The sequence below is a fragment of the Plodia interpunctella genome, chromosome 23 (genome assembly GCF_027563975.2).
Source record: "Plodia interpunctella isolate USDA-ARS_2022_Savannah chromosome 23, ilPloInte3.2, whole genome shotgun sequence".
In the NCBI taxonomy this organism is placed as follows: domain Eukaryota; kingdom Metazoa; phylum Arthropoda; class Insecta; order Lepidoptera; family Pyralidae; genus Plodia; species Plodia interpunctella.
In genome coordinates, this window is record NC_071316.1 from 6,226,193 (window position 1) to 6,251,428 (window position 25,236).

At 35.7% G+C, this 25,236-nt stretch overlaps 2 protein-coding genes across 2 annotated transcripts in view; one reads left to right on the forward strand and one right to left on the reverse strand.

Annotated features, from left to right (window-relative positions):
- The window catches only part of LOC128680180 (zinc finger protein 579-like), a 48,518-nt gene extending 24,037 nt beyond the window's left edge, over window positions 1-24,481 (reverse strand). The window contains exon 1 of the mRNA XM_053763097.2: window positions 24,100-24,481. The gene's annotated coding sequence lies outside the window, so the exon portion shown is untranslated. The remainder of the gene's footprint in view (window positions 1-24,099) is intronic.
- LOC128680181 (retinol dehydrogenase 12-like) lies at window positions 4,031-5,825 on the forward strand. Its single transcript, XM_053763098.1, has one exon. The coding sequence runs from the start codon at window positions 4,419-4,421 to the stop codon at window positions 5,397-5,399; it is 981 nt and encodes a 326-aa protein (XP_053619073.1). The 5' UTR covers window positions 4,031-4,418; the 3' UTR covers window positions 5,400-5,825.
- Window positions 24,482-25,236: the final 755 nt, after the last annotated feature.

The following is a 25,236-nucleotide window of genomic DNA, read 5'->3' on the forward strand; positions in this document are numbered from 1 at the left end:
GGGCAACTAACAGGCGCCCCCCTAGATGTTTAATAATATGAAGAATTGGAGATAATTTGCGCGAAACTAAATAAGAAACGCGCCGGGCGAAAATTGAAAGGTCGTTCTTCTGTCTCGCTCGCACTGCCCATGGGGCGACGTCGAAGAACTACTTCTATTTGTATAGGAAGTTTTATTTCCGTGATGAGTCGAGATACCAAGGTTTATAATTGGATGATGAGTATTGCCGATTGGGCTGGATTTTGGGGAAGCTATTATATTACCTTGGTTACGTCTTGGATGTGTGAGAGCAATCCGAAAAAAAAAAGGAATTAGGTACTGCTTGTTTGCTTTCCTTTGTTTATAATAATAGGCACCTAATTGAAGAAAACAACTTTTATCTTGCTCCTCGCTACAAAACCTAAACTTACATTAAAATGTATTATATCAAGCAGTTTTTGTTAGACTGGCCTAAAAAATGGTTACAACGGTATTTCAATATACAATTTCGTATTTAATATTTCACTGAATTTTTCTTGGGACCGATGTCGAATTAAGATCCCAGATATAGTAAATTCATGAGTTTTCGGTTAACGTTTTCCGACCAACCGAACCAAATTTGATTGAGACTACATTGAAATGAATCGGTAAAAGCAATATAGTAATTACGTTTTTAATTTGCCGTTAACAAAACTCACCAGCCATTAGAACACGCGTCCTCTGTTAGCTCGTATTCGTCTGTATCCATGTTGATGGTCCAGAAAGTGAATTTTGAATCTTTTAAAAGCAAAGGAGTGTCATTTTGTTCAGCCTCAGGCGTCAGTGATTGTGACTTTTCATATGCTAAACTATTTATTATCCCAAAATATGTCACCTTCTGTGTGAGATTTCAGAATGAACCTTTCTCGAATGAGGGGCTATCGTGCACGTGCAAGATTTTTACAATCAAACAATTCTTCAGCATCGGTTTCAACATTGTTAAAGACAGAAAAACGTTAATTGAATTTTTTTAAACTATTTTGAATTAATTTTATAGTATCATTGCTAATCTTTTCTACAAATTAATGACATAAGGCCTTTCGAGACGTCAGACTTTACAATCAGAAAAATACTTCCCTAAGACATTTGCTATGTCTGGAGAAACGCATAAATATATTGATATTAGTGAGAAAATGTCGACCCAAATATTATATATGCGAAAGTCTATCTTTCTGTCTATCTGTTCCACTTTCACGGATAAACTGCTGGACCGATTTTGATGAAATTTAGTGTGCATATAGTTAATGACTCCTGTTCAAACATAGGGTAGATTTTCTGCAAAAATCAACCCCCAATTCAGTATAATGGGGGTTGAAAGTTTGTTTTCCGCTTTTGCAGAATAACTCAGGCGGGCGAAACCTCGGGCAAATGCTAGTTATATATAAATAGATAATGCTACAACAACTATCTATGCGCGGACCCTGGGCTCCGACGCTCAACGGCTGCAGAAAGAGACCTGGAAAACGCTCTGATGATAAAGAGTGCTTAGATTTTTTCTATCACTGGTTTGAAGGCTCACTGTGAAGGTCGGCGCCATTATATTTAAATTGAACGTTAATATAATATAATGGCGAGTTACAGTAATTATCAAGTTAATTATTCTACTTGTTTTTAGACTATCTAGTGCTACATGTCGCCTACAAATTCAGGTAAATGTATCATTATAACGCACAAAATAATGCTCCAAGCTACAAGTCAATTTTTGTGTTTATATTTTAATTTTTGTCTGTAATCGTAGAGCTGCCAATCGAATGAATCAATTCGAATTTAGTTTTTATTTAATCACTAAAAATTTAAAAAGGAATTATTTGCTACAGTATTCTTAAAATATAACTCACCACTACAAAATGATTTATATTTTTGTGTAACTTGTGGCTTTAGTAATAGGAATTATGGTATAAAAATATGTATGTTTCCCTGTGTTTATACCAGAGTAGGTACACTTTAACCAACGTACTTAATTTCACCGATATTCATTCAGAATTTACAGGATTTAGTAATAATTCCTGAGAAAGGTTCAGAAGAATGTATTTACGTTTATTTTATCTATAGATATGAGATATATCTATGTATCTACAAAGAGTATATATATATATATATAAGAGGAAAAGGGAAACAAGTAAGTAAGTACGTTGAGTTGACGAATTTCACAATCTTGACAGTAAAACTAAGTAGGGCTCAATGCTCATGAATATGTCGAGGTGACACATAACCTCTCTCATTCTGTTTTGGGGACCGCACCTTTTCCGTCAGCATCCGTCAAAGTTAACAGAGATACTACATATTTATTAGAAGCTTAAGACCAATCGATTCTCTCATAAGCTTTAATTAGGCTCTTTTTATTATCTGGGATCGGGAACCTCGAATGCAGCATAATGGCGGCAAATTTACGAAAATGGCTCCCGTTTCTTTTTCTGGCATCGGAGTGTGCGTATACATACAGCCATGTTTTATTTGGTTAGGTTAGATAGATTTTGTATGATTTGTGGAATTAATTTCCAAGGTTTACTGTATGTGTAAGTTGTAATTATAATGAAATGTCAAGTATAGCCGCGAAATTTTATATTAACACAGCATTTTTAGCTAAGTTTTATTTTTAAGCTAGCGACCCGACCCGGCTTCGGTCGAGTAAAAACCATAATAAATTATACACATAAACCTTCCTTAGAAAACACACTATCTATTGTTGAAAACTATGTAAAATCCGTGGGGTAGTTTTTGAGTTTATCGCTTAAAGACAAAAAGACGCGACAGGGAGACTTCATTTTATAATATTTAAGGATTTAAGCTTTTTGGAGCTTTGGTAAATATCATTTCATTTAGAATATGACGTGAAAAAGTGCCTGTGAAGGCCTAATTTCTGAATAAATGATTTGATTTTGATTTAAGCAAACGCTTGTTATTTGCGATCAGCGATCAATGCTGGACTAACACGGAGGGCTACAGGTGATGATGAATGCTCCGCATATGAACCTTGACGACATCAAGCCAGCAGTTCTTGGGTTTGCCTTCTGTCAGGACCGGGCGGGAGCTGCATAGCCAGACATGTTTCCTACGTAATTTGCTGGTTGGTTTACGCAAGACGTGGGGGTACCAGCGCAGGCGGCACTCCTGGAGTTTACCAGCTAAGCCGCGAACTTGAAACCTGCCAAGAATGACTTATTCCTCACGAGGTCGAGCATCTAATTTTCTATATATCTTTTACTGGACTAGAAGTCGCCCGGGGCTTCGCTTCCGTGGGAATTTTGAGATAAAATATAGCCTATAGTAATCTTGGATAATGTAATCTTTCTAATGGTGAAAGAATTTTTGAAACCGGTTCGGCAGTTCGCCTCAAACATACAAATTCACAAATGCTTACCTCTTTATAATAATAGTATGGATGTGTATTTCAATTAGTATATTCAAATAGGTAGTTATTTTTATTTTATTAAACATACAAAGACAACAACATACTGAGACCTGTAATCTCAAAAGATCTCGAAGTCAGTACAAAGTACGTACTTGTGTCAATTGTGAGATTCATGATCACATAAAAACATTTTAAAATTTAGAAATCAAACATAACATATAATTATATATAAACATATAATTATTTAAAAACTAGTTGTCGCCCGCAGCTTCCCCTCCTTGAATGTCTCTTCTAAACAAAAAAGGTGAGGTCTCGGTTTGTTTTTTATTACATTTATTACTATTATCTATATCTCGGGTTGTAAACAAAGTATTGCAATCAAACCTATAACAGAATTAAGTTAGATCATACGCAATACAACTGAGAAAACCGCATCAAATTTCATCCAGTAGTTTATGCATTATGCGCGACCAAACATACAGACAAGAATTCTAAAAAATATTGTTTTGTCGTTTACTAGTCCCACAAAGACTGCCATATTGATATTTCTTTAATCTCCTACAAACAGATACAGTTCACTTACAGTTTTATTATATGACCTTTTTATGTTAATCACACAATACGCAGATATATCATAAAGTAGACAATTAAAATGCTTCAAACGCAACAATTAGTATTCCAAGGGAGACGTGCGCGTACACATTATTCAGCATTTATTCTATTTAACTAGCTGTTTTTCGCGATTCCAACCGCATTCATTTAAACATTATTTACGAAATCGGTACAGAGAACTAATGTGCTTTTTGTACTACCCCTCTCAATAGCTGCCCTTTAGGATTTGTTTTAAAAACCTTATGTAACTTCGTGTATTATAAAACGTTGGACGATACGTGTCGCTCGCACGCAAATTCCATGTAAACTGTTCAATCTGCAACGCAAGCTACAAACGGACAGACTGGCGTTTGAATTATTAGTGTAGATGTAAAACAGCAGTCGCAGCATATTAACAAACATCTACAGTATAACTTTGCCCACATTACACGACATCATGCTCGCGCTCTGCTACACGTTAACAATTTTATTCAAATTAATTTCATACGTCGCCTTATCGTTCATTGTTCTTGTTATCGGACTAAAATTATGGCTGGAACCAACGAAAGGAGTCTGCAAATGTAAAACAACTCTAGAGAACAAAGTAGCTCTCATCACTGGAGGAAATTCTGGCATCGGACTTGAAACAGCCAGAGATCTAGCTAGAAGAGGAGCGAGAGTCATCATTGCCAGCAGAAATGACAAGAAATCTAAAGAGGCAGTCGAAGATATTATTGCTACAACTGGTAATCACAACGTGGAATATAAACATTTAGATTTGTCGAAATTCACAAATGTCAGAAAAGTAGCTGAAGATATCAACAAATCTGTTGGTCGTCTGGATATTTTAGTGAACAACGCGGGGTGTGGTATAGGAGGAGGGGTCACTGAAGATGGGATAGATAACATTATGCAGATCAACTATTTGGGACCATTCTTACTCACGAACTTACTTATGGATAAACTGATAGAATCGAGACCCAGCAGGATCGTCATAGTGTCTTCATTCGCCCATCATGTGTCTTATTTCGACCCGGAAGATCTCCGTGGATTGAAGTACTTGTTTTTTGGTGTTTGGTTCAGATATGCTAACAGTAAGTTGTGTAATAATATTTGGACCAGAGCATTATCAGATAGACTTCCAAACGGTGTGACAGTCAATTGTTTACACCCGGGCGTAGTGTACACAAACATTTTTGACACTCTGCATCCAGTTTTAAAGAGTTTTGTACTGATGATTATCAAATGTGGATTTTTCAAGAGTCCTCAAGAAGGGGCACACACAACTATACATTTATGTGTTTCACCAGACTTAGAAAACGTGTCAGGGAAGTATTTCTGTGATTGTAAAGTGTATGAGATGTCTAGAAAGGCGTATGATGAGGTTCTTGTGGAAAAGGTTTGGAACGATAGTATTAAATTGATTAGCAATAAGTAAACGAATGAGGTTTTTCATTCTCATATTCCCACGCTTCCTCGCTTTCCCACGAAAAGCAAAAAATACTAATTATTTTATTTTTAATTCATCTTTATAAATAACTCTCTCCCGTAGTTACGTAACATTTATTTTCAAATATATAAGCGTCTGCTGTTACGGGAAGCCAATAAATGAAACTGTACTACAACCGGTGTAATGTAGAGAGACAAATATCGGTGAGAGACGTTATTGTATTTATATGGAGCTAATATGCAATGAGAAATGAATGTAAGTGAGAATGACTGATACCATTCAAATTTAAAAATAGGTATTGCCGTCACATAAATTGGCATTTCTCTTAGGCATGTATCGTGTACAATTTACATTGCCATTAGTTGCGTAAAATTTTGGGTTATTTGTCGAATAAATATATAAATTATTCATAAAGTTTTTTTAATTTTTTTATTGCCATTCCAAACAGAGACGGCCTTCGAGTATCGCGACTCTCGGCTCTGTTTACCTCGCAAAGGCTAAAGACGTGATATGAGGTATCGTTAAGGTAATTATGTTAAATTATAGTAATAAATCTAATGAGCATTGGTCAGTAGAGTTGAGACGTGATAAAAAGTAGGTACGTCGGTTGAAAGGTGAAAAAACAAGGGAATTAGAAAATTATTATGTTATTGATCGCTAAGCTAGCCAATTAAAATATTCATATCTTTGTTGTCATTGTCTACTTATTTCAATCAAAATCAAAATCAAATCATTTATTCAGAAATTAGGCCTTCACAGGCACTTTTTCACGTCATATTCTTAATTAAATTATGTTTACCAAAGCAACGAACTACTAGCATTTCGGAACGACCACTGCTGAGAAGAAATGCCGAAAGAAACTCATTCAAACAGTGTTGGTCCCTATTATGCCAGAAGGGCTTACCATTTTTTAAATATAAATGTATGTATAATTTTTTATCAGTAATATAACTAGTAAGTACACAATAAACTACATGGTCAAAAGGTATACTGAAACATATTATGATTGTGATCAAGTGCTGATGAAAGGAAAATATATATACCTATATATATGTATAATTATATAAATTTAAATTATAATACATTACATTTTTATAACGATTTCATGCTTATTATTATTATTATTACGTAATTTTATTCTTTTTGATTGATCTATTTATCTATCCTAAGGTATGTAAATACCTATTACAAAACAAAGTCTTCTGGCGCGTCTGTCTGTCTGTTCGCGATAAATTCGGATAAAATCGGATTTTCATGCGGTTTTCAGCAGTAGATAGTGTGATTCCTGAGAAAGGTTTAGATGTTAATTTATTATATTTTTTCCGAGCGAAGTCGGGACGGGAAGCTAGTGTTAAGTAAAAGAATAAATGATGAATTACCCTTCAGACGGATGGGACGACTGATGGGACCGACACTGTTTAAACGGGTTTCTTTCGATATTTTTTCTCAGCAGTGGTCGTTCCGAAATGATAGTAGTTCAAAGCGTTGGTAAACTTTATTTAATTCAGATATCACATGAAATAAATGCGTGTGAAAGTATAATTTGCGACTTCTACTTTGTTTTTAAACCTATGATACCAAAGTTTTTCTGGTACAACAACTAGGAAATTCCTTCCAAATAGACAACTTGACACATGTACTGTTTGCCTACCTACCCTTCTTGACCTTGTATAAAACTGGACCCACCATCCCAATAATACATCAGATTATATTCAGATATTCATAGATAAATGTAAAATTCATCCCGTTTAGAAAATCTTTACCAATCAATCATACAAATCCACATTACACGGACTGCTCCACCAAATGACCATTTTCTTTTCCGAGATTCTCCAATAGTTTACACCGCGCACACATTGATGTGTACGTTTGGGAGGAGTGGGGGGAAGCGGGTGCTCGAACACTGTTAAACTAATTATTGCTGGGGTGGCAGCCTTCTTAGATTTTTGTACAAGAGTATACGTATATATTCATGTGTGCTAGATTAATATTTGCAATATATACGTGAAGAGAAATTTTATTACGCCAAGGATTTAGGGCAAGCATTTATTCCGAGAAAAGCCTTTTCCAATATCCTGGTGTTTTCATTATTGAAGTTCTAGATTCGTCATACATCTACTCTGTATATATACGTATATACTCATATTTTACATATTTATTATATAGAAGGAAAACATATAAGTGCCAGCTTGTTCTCTTCACTTGCAGATTGTAAAAGTTTACAAGGGAAAGGACTATAAACTGGAGATTCCTCTCGTAGGCGATAAGCTAAACTTTTAAATCTACCAACATGCCTTCTCTGTACAGCTACATAGGACTTTTTACAACACTTGACTCTGTCTATCCCGTTAAGAATAAAGACGATAAGGTAATACATTTTTTATTTTTTAAATATTTAAAATATATAAAAGATAGAATCACACAGATTGAGCTAGCCCCAAAGTAAGTTCTTATAAGACTTGTGTTATAGGGACTAACTCAACAATACTATATTTTATAACAAATACATATATAGATAAACATCCAAGACCCGGGGTCAATCAGAAAAAGATCATTTTCCATCATGACCCTACCGAGGATCGAACCCGGGACCTCATTTAGAGGCAAGCACCTTACCACTGCGCCACATAGGTCGTCATTTCAAAAAGGCTGGTCGATGTATCTTGTGACCCGCGCTGGAAGCTTTTTTGGCCAGCGGCTCGACATGCAGTGCAAGGCTGCCAGCCTTTTGGGCACAAACGCGCTATTTGCGCTTTCTAATTTGCAATATATTCATAGTTTACTACAAAAAGTTTATGACATGCTTCCAGCACGTCATTTAAACATGACACATCTGACATTGGTGTATAATACGTATCAATTATTTAGGTACTTGTTAAACTGTTAAATAATTTAAGAATTGAATGGTAAAAAAAAGTTAAAAAGCAAATAACCTGAAAATAAATCTTTTAATGGTCATTTAATTTACCATCCAGGAATTAATTCATCACAATGACACATATTCCGAGAGGCGTGGGCAATAAATATAAAATAAACACTCGCCATCTTGATCGTAGAAATGACACACCAATAAACTACAATTCCGTTTTATTATGTAGGGCTTGCCAGTAAATTGGGTGTCTTATATTTTTGACCGACGACTGTCCAAGGAGTGTGTTATTAACAGATTTCCTAAAATGAAGTTTTTTCTGTGTAACGTTGATATTTTTGGATAGTATTAAATATAATAGTGATAGTATGTACGCACAATACACTCTAAGATACGAAAAAATCTGGCAATAATAATTTTAAAAAACATTTATTTTCGGTTACTAGTCCCATTTACAAAATCAATATCAATCACTCTCCATACTAATCTATATTATCCATACTAATATTACAAATGCGAAAGTCTGTTTGTCTGTTTGTTCCGCTTTTACGGCTAAACCGCTACATTGATTTTGATCAAAGGTATGCGTATCGTAAGCGGTGGTGGTGTAATGATTAAGACGCCTGTGGATCGAAAGGTCCTACTCGTGCCACATGAGTTTGTATACCAATCTGACTCATGTATAGCAGTTTTCATCGACCACCGCTTGCTTCCGGTGAAGGGAAACATCGTGAGGAAATCTGCACACTGGTTGATTATTAACTTGTGTGTGAAATGGAGAAGGCAATGGAAAACTACTCCATTAATAGTGCCAAGAAAGTTGTTGTGTGTGTTTCACTCCACGTAATGACCACGACCCTCAGCCATGAGGAATACGACTATGAAGAGATCGTAAAAACCCCCGTTCAAACATAAGATACTTTTTTTTCAAAAACGAACACCCAAATGACTGTATCATGGCGGACGAAATAATGACTGTTCCTGAAAATGAAATTCACGCGTAAGAAGCCGTGGACAAGCAGGTTAGCTAATTACAATATAATAATTTTAACAAATAAAATAATAAAATTACTACAGGTTCAAAGAATTTATGTGAAAATAATATTAAACACAATTTCATAAAATTTGGTATAGATTTTTGTTATAGAAAGCTAGCCTTCGGGCTCTCGGCAACCCATTTTTTTTATACTATCAAGCAGACAAACAGGCATACGGCCCACCTGTTGGTAAGTGGTCACCATAGGCTATTAGCGCCTGCAACACCAAGGATGTCACACGCGCGTTGCCTAGTTTGTGTCCTAGGATCTTTTCCCACAGTACCCTGTAATCACACCTCTCTCACCCTTAAAACCGGAACACAACAGTGCAAGCACAGACGAGAGTGAGGTACCCCTGCAGACGACAAAGATGTTACGATGTTAGTATATTCAAAAATCCATCATTATAAACACTCATAATATTTGTACGATTATGATTAAGCACATAATACAGTGTAGAATAATCAAAATGTCTAATTTACGTAACATTTTTCCTTAATGAAAAGCAATATTGCAACAAGCGCGTCACTTGGCCGATAAGGACTACGCGAAACAGTTAAAGGACTATGCAAAACTAATTAATTGTCAAAGCTGCTATACTAACGACATGACTCATACGAGAATACCCCAAGTAAAGTATATATAGGTAGTCGCGATTTTGTGACCACACTCATTCACGAACCAGTCACCCGCACGCTTGCACGATGGACATCAAACTATTCTTCACTCTCACAGTCCTGACCATCGTTGAAGCAGAGTTCGACGAAACATGTATTTGTAATAAGGAACAAATTGATTCAGAAAGGTCTCAAGTGTGGGATTTAACCGAAAAACATAAAGGAAACGATGATTTACCAATTTTACCCGCTGTTTTGGGACCCCTAGTGCCTTGCGGGAACTGTTTGGACTATGATCGGAAGAAGCGCCACGCCATAGTGTTGCCAGAAATAACAGGGCCGAATCAGGAAACAGGAGTGCAGAAAGAGCAAGAAAGAAAAATTCGAAGAATAAACAGCAGAGACAGAAGATGTCCAAAGAATTACGCGAGGATAGCGTACATGTGTTTCCCATTGGACTATTTTGACGAGTGAAGTGAAAACCCAAAATAGTGATAAGTTTATGATGTAAGTTATTTATATGGAAAATGATACTCAGTAATTTATTGTAAAGATTAGGGACAAGTTAAGCTTTAATAAATAATGTTGTGCCAACCTGTTCTTATTTATTTTTTAAGTTTGGCAGATGTTTAAGTTCGGCAAACTTGGAAAGCAAATAATTATAAGATCAGTCAGTAATAGTGATTATTTTCGCCAGGAATTGTACTGGATTCGACCATTCACTTCCACCATCATCAAATCGATTCTATAACCTTATAATGCATGTGCAAATAGTATCTGCAAATAGTTTATCAGAAAAAATAGAAATATTAGTATAAACAAATCATAATAATTATAAACAAGCGATAATGTTTTCCTTGTTAATTAAAACTTATTGTATTAGTTATCGAAGTATTTTAGTTTGTCTCTATTTAAACCTATCAAAGAGTTAAAATCCATTAACAATTGTGACATAAAGGTCGAGATCACACTTATATTCGGCGGTCCTAGCGCTACTATTGAATAAATTTGTCAATAGATTTGACTACAACACTTGACTGTAACACTGCCGTGCGTCTAAATTCCCACGTTTCGGAAAATGTCATTCAAATTGCGAAGCACACTTCCGGTATCATCAAAATTCGTAAATGTATGACTCAGGTTCAAGGTCTGACTGTGATGAGAAAATTACTCTTGTTGTGAAACAATGTGATTGATTACCGCGTCTACTGTCTAGTAGCTAGTTCTATATGTCTGTCTGTCTCTGGAGTCTTTGGTACAAACCATATTTGTTTACTGAACTACAATTGCCCCATTTTATTAGGTATGCAATTTTTTATATTCTGGCCAAAAGTCAAAAAAGTTATCCATTTCATAGTTGCTGTCATTTTGGCTTTACCAAATTTTAAAATGGCATATTGCCATCTCTTTCTTAATTTGTAAATTTGAACATTCGAAATTTACAAACTCCAAATAAAATGTAATCTGGGCAATGGTCAACGACCATTGTTTTTTATAGTCAATTCGTGGGCTTAAAATATGCTACAGATTTACAAGTAATTAAAAAAATCTTTTTACAGCTAAATCAAAGAAACTACACACACGATTGAGTCATACCTATTTTAATATGGATTGTTTCTAAGAACATCTCAACAAAAACATATGACTTTTACATTACGTTTATCATAATGCCTTTGACTCCTGATAACAATATTTCAATGTTATCTTAAAAAATTAGTACCCAAGCCGGGTTAAACGTCCTACATTACTAGCTGTTGTTCGCGAGCCCGTCATGGGGTGCCGTCTTAGAATTTAAGTTTGGAGGTTAGATCAAAAACCTATCACTCTCCACCTATATCCACACCAAGAAACACCTCAATCCAATGCTCCGTTTCTACGTGATAGAATTACAAACAAACACAGACATAATGGATTACTTCCTTTTGCTGTAAGTGTATTACAGGCTGTCCATACTTCTTCCCTATCCTTGTCGAATATTTTTAAATAAAGCTTTAAAATAAAGCCCTTTTTACTTGGTCCATAACATATGGGTCTTGTATATTTATCTACACATCTATATGTTATAAAATATAGTACCCTTGAATTAGTAACCTATATATAACACAAATCTCGAGGCTGCGGTGAAGTTTGTTGCGCCGCTTCTTCTTCACCTGCGCTTTGGAAGCCGGCAGTAGACTTAGTTTAAGTATTTTTTTGACGTCAATAAGTGATGTGTATATCATCCTAAATTGAATAAAGAATTTTGAATTCGAAATATTTGAATTTGAACATTGGGACCAACTCAGTCTGTGTGATCCATACCTACATATTTATTAGCAAAAAAATTTAATCGCAATTTACGCTCTTTGACAAAATATATGTAACAATTCGTGATAAACAAAACTTAAACGACAAAACATATAACATTGCGGCCGGTATATAGGGATATTTTAAATTAATAGTATTTGTACTTTAAATTCTACCCCAAAATAGGTCGGTTCTTGACAAGTTCGTTAATTTTATTAATTGTAAAGATATTATACGAAGTACACGTCAAATAAAGTATTATATATATATTATAAGGAAAAAACTTTAAAATTTTGCGCGTTTGGCCCCATTTCAATTGTACCTATAGTTATATTTATTTGCGATAGTTTTCACCTGCAGCAAACACTAAAGAATGATAGGTTTACGTCAGCGTCAGTTTTGTAATCATTATCATTACGTAGTATAAAACAAAGTCGCTTCCCGCTGTCTGTCTGTACCTATTTAGGTATGATCTTTAAAATTATGCAACGGATTTTGTTTTTTTAACAGATTGCTTCAAGATGATGGTTTATAACACCCGTGCGTTGCCGGGACGGGACTAGTAATATACACATACGATAATTGTTTAATTGATATAGCCATCCCAAATACCCATAATCTCAGCTCAACTCACACCGAGAAAATATATCTAAACAGTTCCTAGTAGATAGTTTAAAAACCTTACAAATACACCTATTTATTTTTACTCTGATGCGCAGAAAGCGGTAATTGTTAATACATGCCACATACTACTAAACGAGTAATTCAAATTTCTACCTCAAAACACCCAAACTCCTTTTTCTTTTTTCTCCATTCATTCCGCTTGGTCACAAACCCGCGTAATCAATTATTAACCCCAAATTTTATTTGGGAGAAAAAATAAAAAACTAAATAAATAAATACGTATAATTTAAACATATAACAAAACTGAAAGTGCTATTTCTGTATCTGTACATAGGAGAAAAATAATTGTGCGGGGTTTCTTTATAGGACGAATAGAAGCCAAAATAGAAACTCCACAAAGGGCTAAGAATTCTCGAATATCTGATGCCAGCATCAGAATATTTGGCAAAGGCCCATAGCAGTAAAATAATATTAATAGTGTGAATCATTTAATAAAACGAAAGTTATAGCATGACAATTTCGTAAAGTTCATATACGAGTGTTATTTAAAATCTTTTAACCTGCCAGCTTCACCGGAAATACCAACCGGTGTGTACCATTGTTAAACGAATGAAAGGGGAACGCAACTCGAGTCAACTTGTATGGGTTTGCTCGACGAAGTTCTGCCACTTGCTGAAATTCAACTCAAGTTTATGTTTTATAATTAAGTATATTGTATTGTCTATGCAGTTGAGAATATTAAGATGCTTTAGCGCTGTTAATCCCTTAGTCGTGAAGATTGGAACAGTACTTGGCTAACTAAATATTGCGATTTTCATTATCTCGTCCGTTAGTCTCTTTTCAAGTCGTTGTTAATTCGAAATTTTTCGTGAGGAATATCAGTTTGAACTTGTTCATAGAACTTAATTTATTTATGAATCACTTATGGAAGCGATACAGATTTTCGCAATTAAAATGTTATACGTAATTTCTAACGAAATATCATATTGTAATTGGACAGAAACGTTCGAGGAACCACATATTTACATACAACCCAAATTTTCAACGCTATTTGACATGTTACATATAGACTATCAGATACTTTATCAGTAAGCGGTAAAACATGTAATAACGTGTACAACGTACAGTAAGGACACTCGAAACGAATCCTTCCTCTCAATTCTCATATTCCGGTCAGACTCAGCCAGATTTCAGTTGAAACATAATATGTTTTTAACTCGCACAGCCGCATTTCATTTTTGTCATACGATTCATAGAAGAAACACGTCTGATCTGTGCCCTAAGTATGGAGTTATGGTTTGAAACGATGTTGCGTCGTACGAAGCGTCGCGAAACGATGGTAGAGATCGACGAATGCTGATAGGCTGTGATTGCAACTTTGCGGTTAACCACAGGCTAACCCTGCCGGTATGTGCGAAATCAAAGTAAACACTTTAATTATACTAGTTTCACCTGTTGTCTGTCTTTTTGTGGGCGTGTTAACTCTTTGACCCTCTATTTTTATATTTGATGACCTCCGTGGCTAGGTCACCACGCCCGTCCGTTGAAGGTCCTGAGTTCGATTCCCGTAAGGGGCAAATATTTGTACCTGTGATCACAGATATTTCTGTCTGTCGGTGTGTTGTGCCCGTTTCTGTGTTTGTTGTGTCCATCAGACCGCGATCCAAGCTTTGGGCTTAGTGTGGGCCGTTGTGTGTAGTTTAATTTAATTATTTAAATTGACATCATATTGCGGATTGATTCCTAACTTTTATTCATTCATTTTTGCTACATAGAAAATTATTCGCAAATAGTAATAATGTAACAGTTGACTAGTCCGTTCGAGTTGCCACTAGATGTGCGTAGGTAGTTGCAAAAGTCATGTCAGATGCCTTTAGGCGTCTTGAATAAATCTGCCGCCAGTGTTAGCAATGACATACTCGGAAAGATAGAAGTTAATATGGTAGATGATGCTCACAAGAATATACTGAGAAATACAAGTAGCAATTTTTTTATTGTGCACTGACTCAAGCGTTAAACGAACATTTGAATTGATACAAATTGTCCCATTCAATGACAGACACAGATGCGGATCCAGCGCAGTAGACACAATGGGCATATCTGAAACCCTATGCCGACACACTATCACCGAACTCGGACAGATGTCGACGAGAATGCATGAACATTCAGTAGTTTGTGTGAATTCACATGCAAAACCAGCAATATAATAAAAGTTTGGCGGACAGTATCTCGTTAATGTATAGTATAATTTAAAACAATAACAGGTGACAGACTGATAGAATAATAAATTGTCAGTCAGTTGCAAAATTATGGAATCAATAAATTAAATAGAATTTGATTTTTCTTTACAAAATACATTTAAAATAATAACTAAATTGACTTGACTAGGGCTAAGTCGGGATTTAGCCCTCACCTGGGTGCGGAATATGGAACATAACTACCATCATCACAGCCACAAAAAAATCATTAAGATCTCTCTGAAGACGGGGACCGACCGTTCCAATCGTCACTAACGAATTTCGATGAATTTTCAATGTTTTTTTTTTTTAAATAAACTAGAATTCTAGTGATTTTTATTTGCCATGCCTACAAACAATATGGTTAGGCAAGACTTTCTGGCATGATAGGGATTGATGAGATTCTTTCAGTGTTTCTTCACCAGTGATCGTTCCAAAATTAGCTAACTTATTTATACTTATTAGCTTAGTAGCTTAACTAAATCCTATTATTATAAATGCGAAAGTAAATTTGTTTGTTACCTCTTCAAGCTTTATGTATTCATCCTATCTACTTGAAATTTTGCATACATGTAGTTTGATGTATGGAGAAGGACATAGGGTACCTTTCATCCCGGAAAAATTACTGTTGTCATGGGAAATTCACGCGGGCGGAATCGTGGGCAAAAGCTTGTAATAAATAATTTCAAATATGCCCGTGAAGGTCTGATCAATGCTTTGACTTTGTCAACCTTTTTCGAGGGCTGGATCCGCGACTGGGCACATGTGGACATGTGGCCAGTGATGTCTGTATGACTCAAACAAAAGGACGATCAAAAATAGGACGTCTTATAAGTGACACTAAAACAATCGCATCGGCATTCGCAGTTTGGAGAATCAGACAACTGACGGACGTGGCGACTGCTAGATTAGTTTACTTTAGCTATTTTCATAGCTGAATGTCCTATGGGATACTACTTTGGGGGAGTGCTAGCACCATTAACACTATTTTCATTTTACAAAAAAGAGCAATACGTGCTATATATGGTTTGAGGAGAAGGGATTCCCTTAGAGATTTTTTTAAAGATAATAATATTTTAACTTTACCCTCTCAATACATATTTGACAATATTATGCATGTCCGGAAAAATTTAAATTTATTTTAAAAAGTTGGTGATTACACTGATAGAGCCTTACGTAATAAAGATAAATTGTCTGTCCCCGGGCATCGGTTGGCCAAAGTTAGCACGTCTTTTGTTGGGAACTGTATCCGTTTTTATAACAAATTGCCTAAATGGATTCTTGATTTGCCGGACAAAAAATTTAGAAATTATATAAAAGAAGTACTTTGTAAAAAGGCATATTACAAGTCTTACGATTATGTGAACGACAATAATGTTTGGCCCAAGCATGGTGCAGTATCCTCATAACATATGTAATTGATTTATGACATTATTACGTGCGTTTTGTACATTTAGCTTTTTATTTATATATATAAAATTACGAGGACATGAATTTACATCATTATTAAAAATGACAAAATTTAAATAATCAAAAAAGTTTTATTTTCAATCAAATTATTCAAAATTGTCACAAAAAAGTAAATATAAATCAAAACTCAATGTACAAAACGTACGTAGTAATCATGTGATATGTGAAATATTAAGTAAAAAATCATAACATGTCTTTTTTATGGTTTTACAGCAATACCAATCAAAATTGAACATTACTTTCGCGGTTGATAAATGAATAGGTTAGAACTATATAACATTCATTTTTTATGATAAGATTCAACAATAAATTCTGTGAAGATTGTTGCTCGTAAGAAAAAATTGAGTTTACAAACAAACATGAACCATAAAAGACTACATTTTTTGAGCAGTCGCGTAAAAATCAAAGTAATCATTTACTTCAACGACAATGTACTTTAAATAAACCATGAAACATACAAACTCTTTGCAAATTTGTAACACTGTCATTGTTTTGTTGGAATTTACCGCTAAAAGGAAAACTATATATTTTTTTTTGTAGATCATTGTCTGTGGACTTTCCCAACTGCAAGGCAGGGCATTGCTACCCGTCTGTATTGTGCCGGCTCCACGCTGTAGTCGAACAGTTTGCCAAACTTTGGCGAATTCGGTATTCATTGCTTGTTTTCTTCTTTCTTCATCAGCATGAGGGTCGTGGTCATTACGTGGAATGAAACATACACAACAACTTTCTTGGCATTATTAATGGAGTGGTTTGCCATTGCCTTCTCCATTTCACACTAAAGTTAATAAGAATCAACCAGTGTGCAGTTGTCCTCACGATGTTTTCCTTCACCGGACGCAAGTGGTGGTCTATGAAAACTACTATACATGAGTCAGATTGGTATACAAACTCATGTGGCACGAGTAGGATTCGAACCTGGGATCTTTCGATCCATGAGCGGGCGTCTTAACCATTACACTACCACCGCTTCGCACCATTGCTTGTTTTACTTTGCGATAAATTAAAACTCTCTTAATAACTGCACAAAGTTCACGCATTCGCGTCGACATGTGTCTGAGTTCGGCGAAGTTCGTTTTCAAAAATAAAAAAAAAAATATTAGTTGTCGGTTTTTGTTTTTGGAGAAACGGCTACGGTGAAGTTTGTTGCGCCGCTTCTTCTTCACCTGCGCTTTGGAAGTCGGCAGTAGACTTGGTTTAAGTAATATTATGACGTCAATAAGTGATTTATATTATCTTAAATTGAATAAAGATTAAAATATCTTTATTCAATTTAAGATATAATTTGAATTTGAATTTTAATGTGAAAGATTGTATGAAAAACATGTCTGTTTCGTTCCGTATGTCGCACCGTTTGTTGTTGAGTTTATTTCATACAATAGATGTATTTAGAAGAATGTTTGCAAGTAACACATTCGAATAGAAAGAAAGATCATTTTTAGGTGAACGTCACTGCCGCGAACAAAACCGCGTGACGAGAAAAGAGATATATTATTATCATCACACAAACTCGATTACTTTTAAGCTTATTTTTAGGGTTCCGTACCCAAATGGTAAAACTGCACCCTATTACTATGGCTTCGCTGTCCGTCTGTCACAAGCCTGTATCAGACTGTTGAAATTTTCACAGATGATGAACATCTATTGTCGCCAAAACAAAGCAACAGATATTAAAAACATAGAATAAAATAAAAATTTAAAGGTGGCTATCGCCATGCAACAAAATTTATATTTTTGCCGTTTTTATAGCTAAACTGTACGGAACCCTTCGCGCTCAAGACTCGCACTTAACCGGCTTTATTATCTCACATAATGATTTGTCTTACACTTGTGTAATACATTCTGAATACAGTAATAGGCCAATTTTATAGTCAACTGAATGATATGGGGGGAAATCTGTTGGTTTTTACACTGACGTCACGAGGAATCAATCAGCTTCGATATATTGTGTGATCATATTGAGGAAGTATTGTCTATATCATATGCGTGTTGCGTAATTGTTAAGCAATGTTGAGCTACGTGTGATTTTGGATGTGAAAAAGTAAATAGTTATTAAACAACTATTATAAATACATATAAATATATAAATGCGAAAGTTTGTGAGTACGCATGCGTGTATGTTACTCTTTCAGGCAAGATCTACTTTACGTATTGTTATGAAATTTGGTACACGGGTAGAATATAATCCGGAATACACATAGGGTACATTTTATCCCGAAATTCTCAGAAGAGCTCAACCCCAGGGCGCAGCTAGTATTTTATAAACAAAGGCACGGCATACTCCAATAGACAACTAAGTAGACAAAACACGTGCAAAATGTACTCGTATAGTAAAAAAACGTAAATTCTTACAAAGGTCAAGAACACGATTATCATACACGCTAGCTTCAATAAAATACGGCAAAACAACCTTGCTCGCATCTTATTGGACCGGTTATGTGCGTAACAGTCTTCGAACTCACTTGCGCACACGCAGGATTCCCTATAAATTAATATGCAGTACTGTTGCGTTGAAAAGTGTTTCGAATTGTAGAATCATTCCTGAAGAACAGTGTTTTGGCGATTACAAAGTTTTTCTAGTTACAAATTCTAATCCATTGTAAAATAATTGACCGATTTAAAGTTTCAAGGTAAGCATTATCGCAAATTTAAAGTTAAAATTGTAAGGTTTTTTTATTATTTAAATGTTTAGCATAATTTGTATAATTATTAATGTAATCACAATGCAATGAATAAAAAATGGTTGCCTGTAAAATCGGTTTTACAGGCGAAGATTTTACGTGACAACGTCTTTTTACGCGCGCGGCAGACCGATCATAGTTGAGTGGGAGAGAGACGCAAGGCATTCGGCGGGCCTCTCTCTCGTTCGGTGACTCATCGTAACGTTACCGGGCGTTACACTTTTTCATAAGTGACTCCCAGCCACAACCTAATTTAAGACGTTGTCACGTCAAAATACAAACACAAGGAGCTTCTCGACTAATGAACTCTGTGTGACTGAGGAGTGATTCAATCCATGATTTGTCTACGTCTTGTCCAAACTGTCCCTCCACTTGCTCCGTAGAAAACTTGAATGAGGTCAATGACAAGCCAATTGCCGTGGCTACATACTGGTCTAAATGAATATAATTTGTTTGCTATTTCGACTCGAAAGAAGGAGAAGAACACGAAGATAAGTAAGTACTTAATAAGTTAAGCATAGTATTTTTTTTAAATCATTTTTATATTGAAGTAATATTTAATTTTTCCACGCGTCTGTACAGATCGTTACTTTTTGTGAGACGTATGAATCGAAGGAAATGCTTACACATTGACTAAGACAAACAAGTCAACTAAGATATATATATATATAAAGACACGATTCTACTTTTTATAATATTATATAAGTAAGTAAATTTTAAATATTTTCAAATCCATAAACTGTAATTTTTTTCTGACACTAAATTATTGTTTTGCTATTAAAATACTTTTTGTTTCTTTTTTTAATGGCTTGTTTTCTATTCCGCTTATACCTACTTTATCATGAAATTGTAAAGCGCCAATGTTATCGATTACAGTCGGGGTATCCTCAGTACATGAAGATTCGCTTGTGATACGACCGGCCTACTACCTGACGTCAACCCTCTTTGAGAATACTGTCCCCTTTCAACTGCCGTGTCTCTTTGACGCCCCCTACGACATCCACGAGCATATGGAGTGGTCCTATTCTAGGACGGAACCACACGCCACAAAAGCAATGGCCATTGTCTATTTAAACGAAAATAATACGCCCTATTTCAACTGCCACTACATCATGAAAAATGTCAGCCTTCCTACTGTCAGGCCTACCCTCCAAATGTCAAAGGTTGACAGAATACTTACGTCAATGCGTCTCCCGTCACACAGAGGAATTGATCAAGAGAATCCAAGCTTTATGCAGGCGATAAAGGGCGTATGTTTTAAATGTGTCTATACACTCGCATATTGATTTATATTTATGATTAAACTGTGTTCAATTGGTTTAAATGTGTCTGTACAATCGAAGATTAAAATATATGTATAATTAAATCGTGTTAAATTGCTTTGCTATCCTAATTGAGACAAAAATATGTTAGGCTTTTGACGATTACACACAACTGCAGAAAGGAAATTGTTAAAAATAAACTGAACGGCTGAAAACATTAATATTATAAACATTTTAAGTCTGAATGCTGCCTAATGATATATGCACAAGTTTTGTATAGATCTTAGTCTCCGCAACGGTTCCTCTGTTCCACTAGGCTGGCCGAACGGGGTTTGTGCCACCGCTTTGATTTTTACGATGCAATCAATCACATGTATAATGACCCTAACAAGGTCATATGGGAGCGCGGTACATTCTATACGTATTACTCTTAGACATGTGATTTCAAGCGCTATTTTTTATTTATCAACAAAAAAATTAAATACTGAAATGGCATTTTTTTATAGATTACTAGATGTTGCCCGGGACTTCGCTTACGCGGGAATTTTGAGACAATAATATAGCCTATAGCAATCTTGGATTCGAATCGATCTTGGAATCGATTCTTGGAAATCGGTTCGGTAGTTTTGGAGATTACCCGCCTCAAACATACAAACTCACACGCTTACCTCTTATAACAATAGTATAGATGGATATCGTGAATGACAAAAATTATGAATGTTATCAAATTATAATTATAATATAATAATATATTAGGACAAATTACACAGATTGAGCTAGCCCCAAAGTAAGTTCGAGACTTGTGTTATGGGATACTAACTCAACCATACTATATGTTATAACAAATACATATATAGATAAACATCCAAGACCCGGGCCAATCACAAAAATATCATTTTCCATCATGACCCGACCGGGGATCGAACCCGGGACCTCTCGGTTCAGAGGAAGGCACTTTACCACTGCGTCACCGAGGTCGTCAAATTTTTAAGGTCCTAACTATAGCATGGACTGTCAACATGTTTTTATGTCGATGTTATTAACTATGAATGTCAAATTCAATCAATCAATCTACAGCCAGCTTCCGTTTTTCATTCCGTTGCACTAACTAATCCCAACTAAAATGTTATATGCGAAAGTAAGTTTGTGTGTGTGTAGACAACCTAGAGTAAGCGGAAAATTAACGCGATTGAAATCGCGGACAAAATGTCATCTCGCTTCTTACCTTTCAAAATACCTTTTATAATCATATAAGTATACTTTTTCTCATTTAGTTATTGATTTGTCAATCGACCCACACGATCTGGTTTCCTGTAAAAGATCTATTATAGAGAGACGGTGGTATTTCGGAGGTGTGATCCCATCACATACCTACTTAAAGCTAACATTAAATACATTTTATAAGGGAAAATCGTGGTCCATGAATTTTGTGAACTAGAAATATAGAATATATAGTTACTCAGGGTGAGTTGCACCAGTCAACTTTAACGTTGACTTTAACCTGTGGGCCGCTGACGTTTAGACAAAATAGCGAACATTGTTTGCTGCGCAGGTTAAAGTCATTTAGTTATTGGTTTGTCATACTTTCATGTCCAAATAAAATTCTATAAGGTATCGGCGACCAAGATTATTGGATCGCTGAATTAGTAAGTAAAAAAAAGTTTATACTTTGAAAAGGAGTGGTTTACAATCGACACGCCGCCATTTTATGAGCGTGCCACGCGGCGCACTGTCATCAACTAATAACGCTTTTATTGGGGAAATAATAAAATTATTACGATGTTATATCGCTTTATATTATTATTAGTACAGTAATGAAGTCGATATGATATTTTACTTATTTGTTACAACAACGCGTAAAATTCAATTTTCTACATCAACATCATCTTCTGCAGTACTCGGTAACCCACTGCTGGGTGTAGGCCTCCTTCTGTCTACACCAACCATCTCTGTCCTGGGCCATACTTATCCAGTTGTTGCCAGCGACTTCCTTTACATCGTCGACCCATCTAGCTGCCGGATGTCCTACGCTCCGTTTTCCAGTTCTAGATTTCAAGACACTTTCTCAACCGTGCTGATAGTGTGATGGTGGGTGTGTAAATCGTGTGATGTCCCGGGGTTTATTATTGTTTACTGGTTGGGAACGCCATGGCAAGCGCAAGCGCAAGCGCAAGCGCAAACGTGTGATCGGGGCTCCAATTCTGGAACCTTTTCGCCCATTACCCCGAGACCCCATTTTAGTGCTGGTTAACTGGTAACTCTATACATAGAGCATAGTATACATAAGCATTCAATCGAACAGAAGAGTGACATAGGCTGCATTAAGCCGCGGGCGAAGCCGCGGGCAACAGCTAGATAGTTAAAAATTGTTAGTTGGCGCCCAATGTGTAACATTTTCCTTTGAAATATTTTACAAAATATTTGCAATTTCCTTCACAGTCAATCGACCCACACGATCTGGTTTCCTGTAAAAGATCTGTTATAGAGAGACGATGGCATTTCGGAGGTGTGATCCCATCACATACCTACTTAAAGCTAACATTAAATACATTTTATAAGGGAAAATCGTGGTCCATGAATTTTGTGAACTAGAAATATATAATATATAGTTACTCAGGGTGAGTTGCACCAGTCAACTTTAACGTTGACTTTAACCTGTGGGCCGCTGACGTTTAGACAAAATAGCGAACATTGTTTGCTGCGCAGGTTAAAGTTAAGGTTAAAGTTGACCGGTGCAACCCACTGTTAGTATGTTATGTTTGAAGATAGAAGTATAATAACATTTTAAGATGTTAGAGTTTATAAAAACAATTTATATACGAAGTCTCAAAATACAATCTTAAAAACTTTGAGGTTGAAACCCGTGACGTATGAGTAGAGTGAGTATGGGGGAAGAGAGGGAGATCGGTTGGGATCGAGGTAGGTGGGGAGACTCTGTCTTCTCTCTACTCCCACGAAAAAATAGGTGAAATTCTAATGAATACTTAATAAAATCATTCATATATAAGTGGCGAAAAAAGGCAGGCAGGCAGATCCTGGGCTTCAACACTTCAAGGTTAAGGAAGTACTCGGAAAAACGCGTTGATATGCGAACGGGAAACATCTAAATAACAACGACATCGAAACAAATCATGCAAATACGTAGAATGCCATTCAAAAACGGCCCAATTTTTCCAATGATAATGTAAAAAAATGATAAATGAATGGGGCCGCGTTACGCTTTTTTCCCGACAGCGTGATCCGTCAAGTTTTCAGACCAATTCCACAATATAAAGCTCTGTCAAGGCCGCTCTATAAATAAAACAAGTTTTCCCAATGTCTTCGTGGTGTCAGGCTTTCTGTGCACGTCATCGACTGTCCGGTCGCTCCCCCAATAAATAAAATTTAACAGAATGAGGGAAAAAAATCAATACGAACACTAGTCGGTATCGGACCACTATCGCCCCTCTAATTTACTACCAACGATAAAAACAATCTCGCTTATGTGTGCGCAACGCACACCACCGCTCATATCAACCGCTACAATATTCATGCGACACTATGATCGCACCCTTATGTAACGACATCAATAATTCTAAATTCGATTGATTCAATAATGTACTCACGGATAAAGCAGACGTCAAATGTTCTGAAAGTTTATCATCCTATTGCGCGGATCCCGCGAGGTCGACGAACCCGGCAGACACGCTGACAAACACACAGTCCGCCATCTTTGAATTCAAACGTCAATTTTAAAATTCAAACCCGCGAACTGTCAAACTCGCGCGAAACTTACTGTCAAAACTTAAAACTCCGTTATTTTTCAAATACCGAACGGCCGGCCGTTTTGTTTTCCGAATGTTCGTTTAATGTTGTAATTACGCCTATCTATAAACACTTTATTGTATAAAATGGTATAAAAATATTAAAATTATGAACCATGGAAAACTTGTAAATTAAAACGAAATATAAATATATATTAATAATAAAAACGTTCAAGCGCCTCAGAGTTCGAGCGCCTACTGACTTAAAATTTTTGGGTATAAAAACATGCTACAATAGCCTCCCGCGGGAGCGAGCAGTCTTGATCCTCGCCGGTGCCGGGAAATTCGCGCCGAGGAAAACTAATCACACGTCAACGCGCTCATGAGGATTATATGACACAAGGGTGTCTTAATTCAATTAAATATGGAAAGGTTTTTAAGGTTTATTTATCCTAAAAAGAGACAAAAAAAATGTTTTGATTTTTTCCCGACAGTAACGGAAATAACCTGCATTGTTTACAGTTTTTTTTTATCGTCGCCATCATCGTCACACAATACTTCACTTCTTTCTTTCTGATTTACCATATCCAAATAATCGAAGAAAATATTGTCTGAGATATCTGAAAATTTCTCTATAATAAGCCCAAATATATTTATTCATACATAAGAGGCTATATATCAAATGTGCCTTAATTTTTTTTACATTTACTTATCAATATTTTCTACTCCTTAGTAATACAGATAAATAATAATATAATAGGTTAAATTGACCGCTGTGTTATCTTAAAGTTAAAATCAAATTATTTATTCAGAAACGTATTGAGAAACTTAATACATTTTATGTATATACTTTATTGTAATTGTCCTTTTCAAATATAAAAATTTGTAGAATCAATCTTTGACGTTTATATGGCGACTTTTTTTTTTAATAAGAGTGAAAGTGCCAGTGTCAAGATCAGTCGTTCCGCACACAAAATCGCGTGTGTGCGTGTGAGAGGG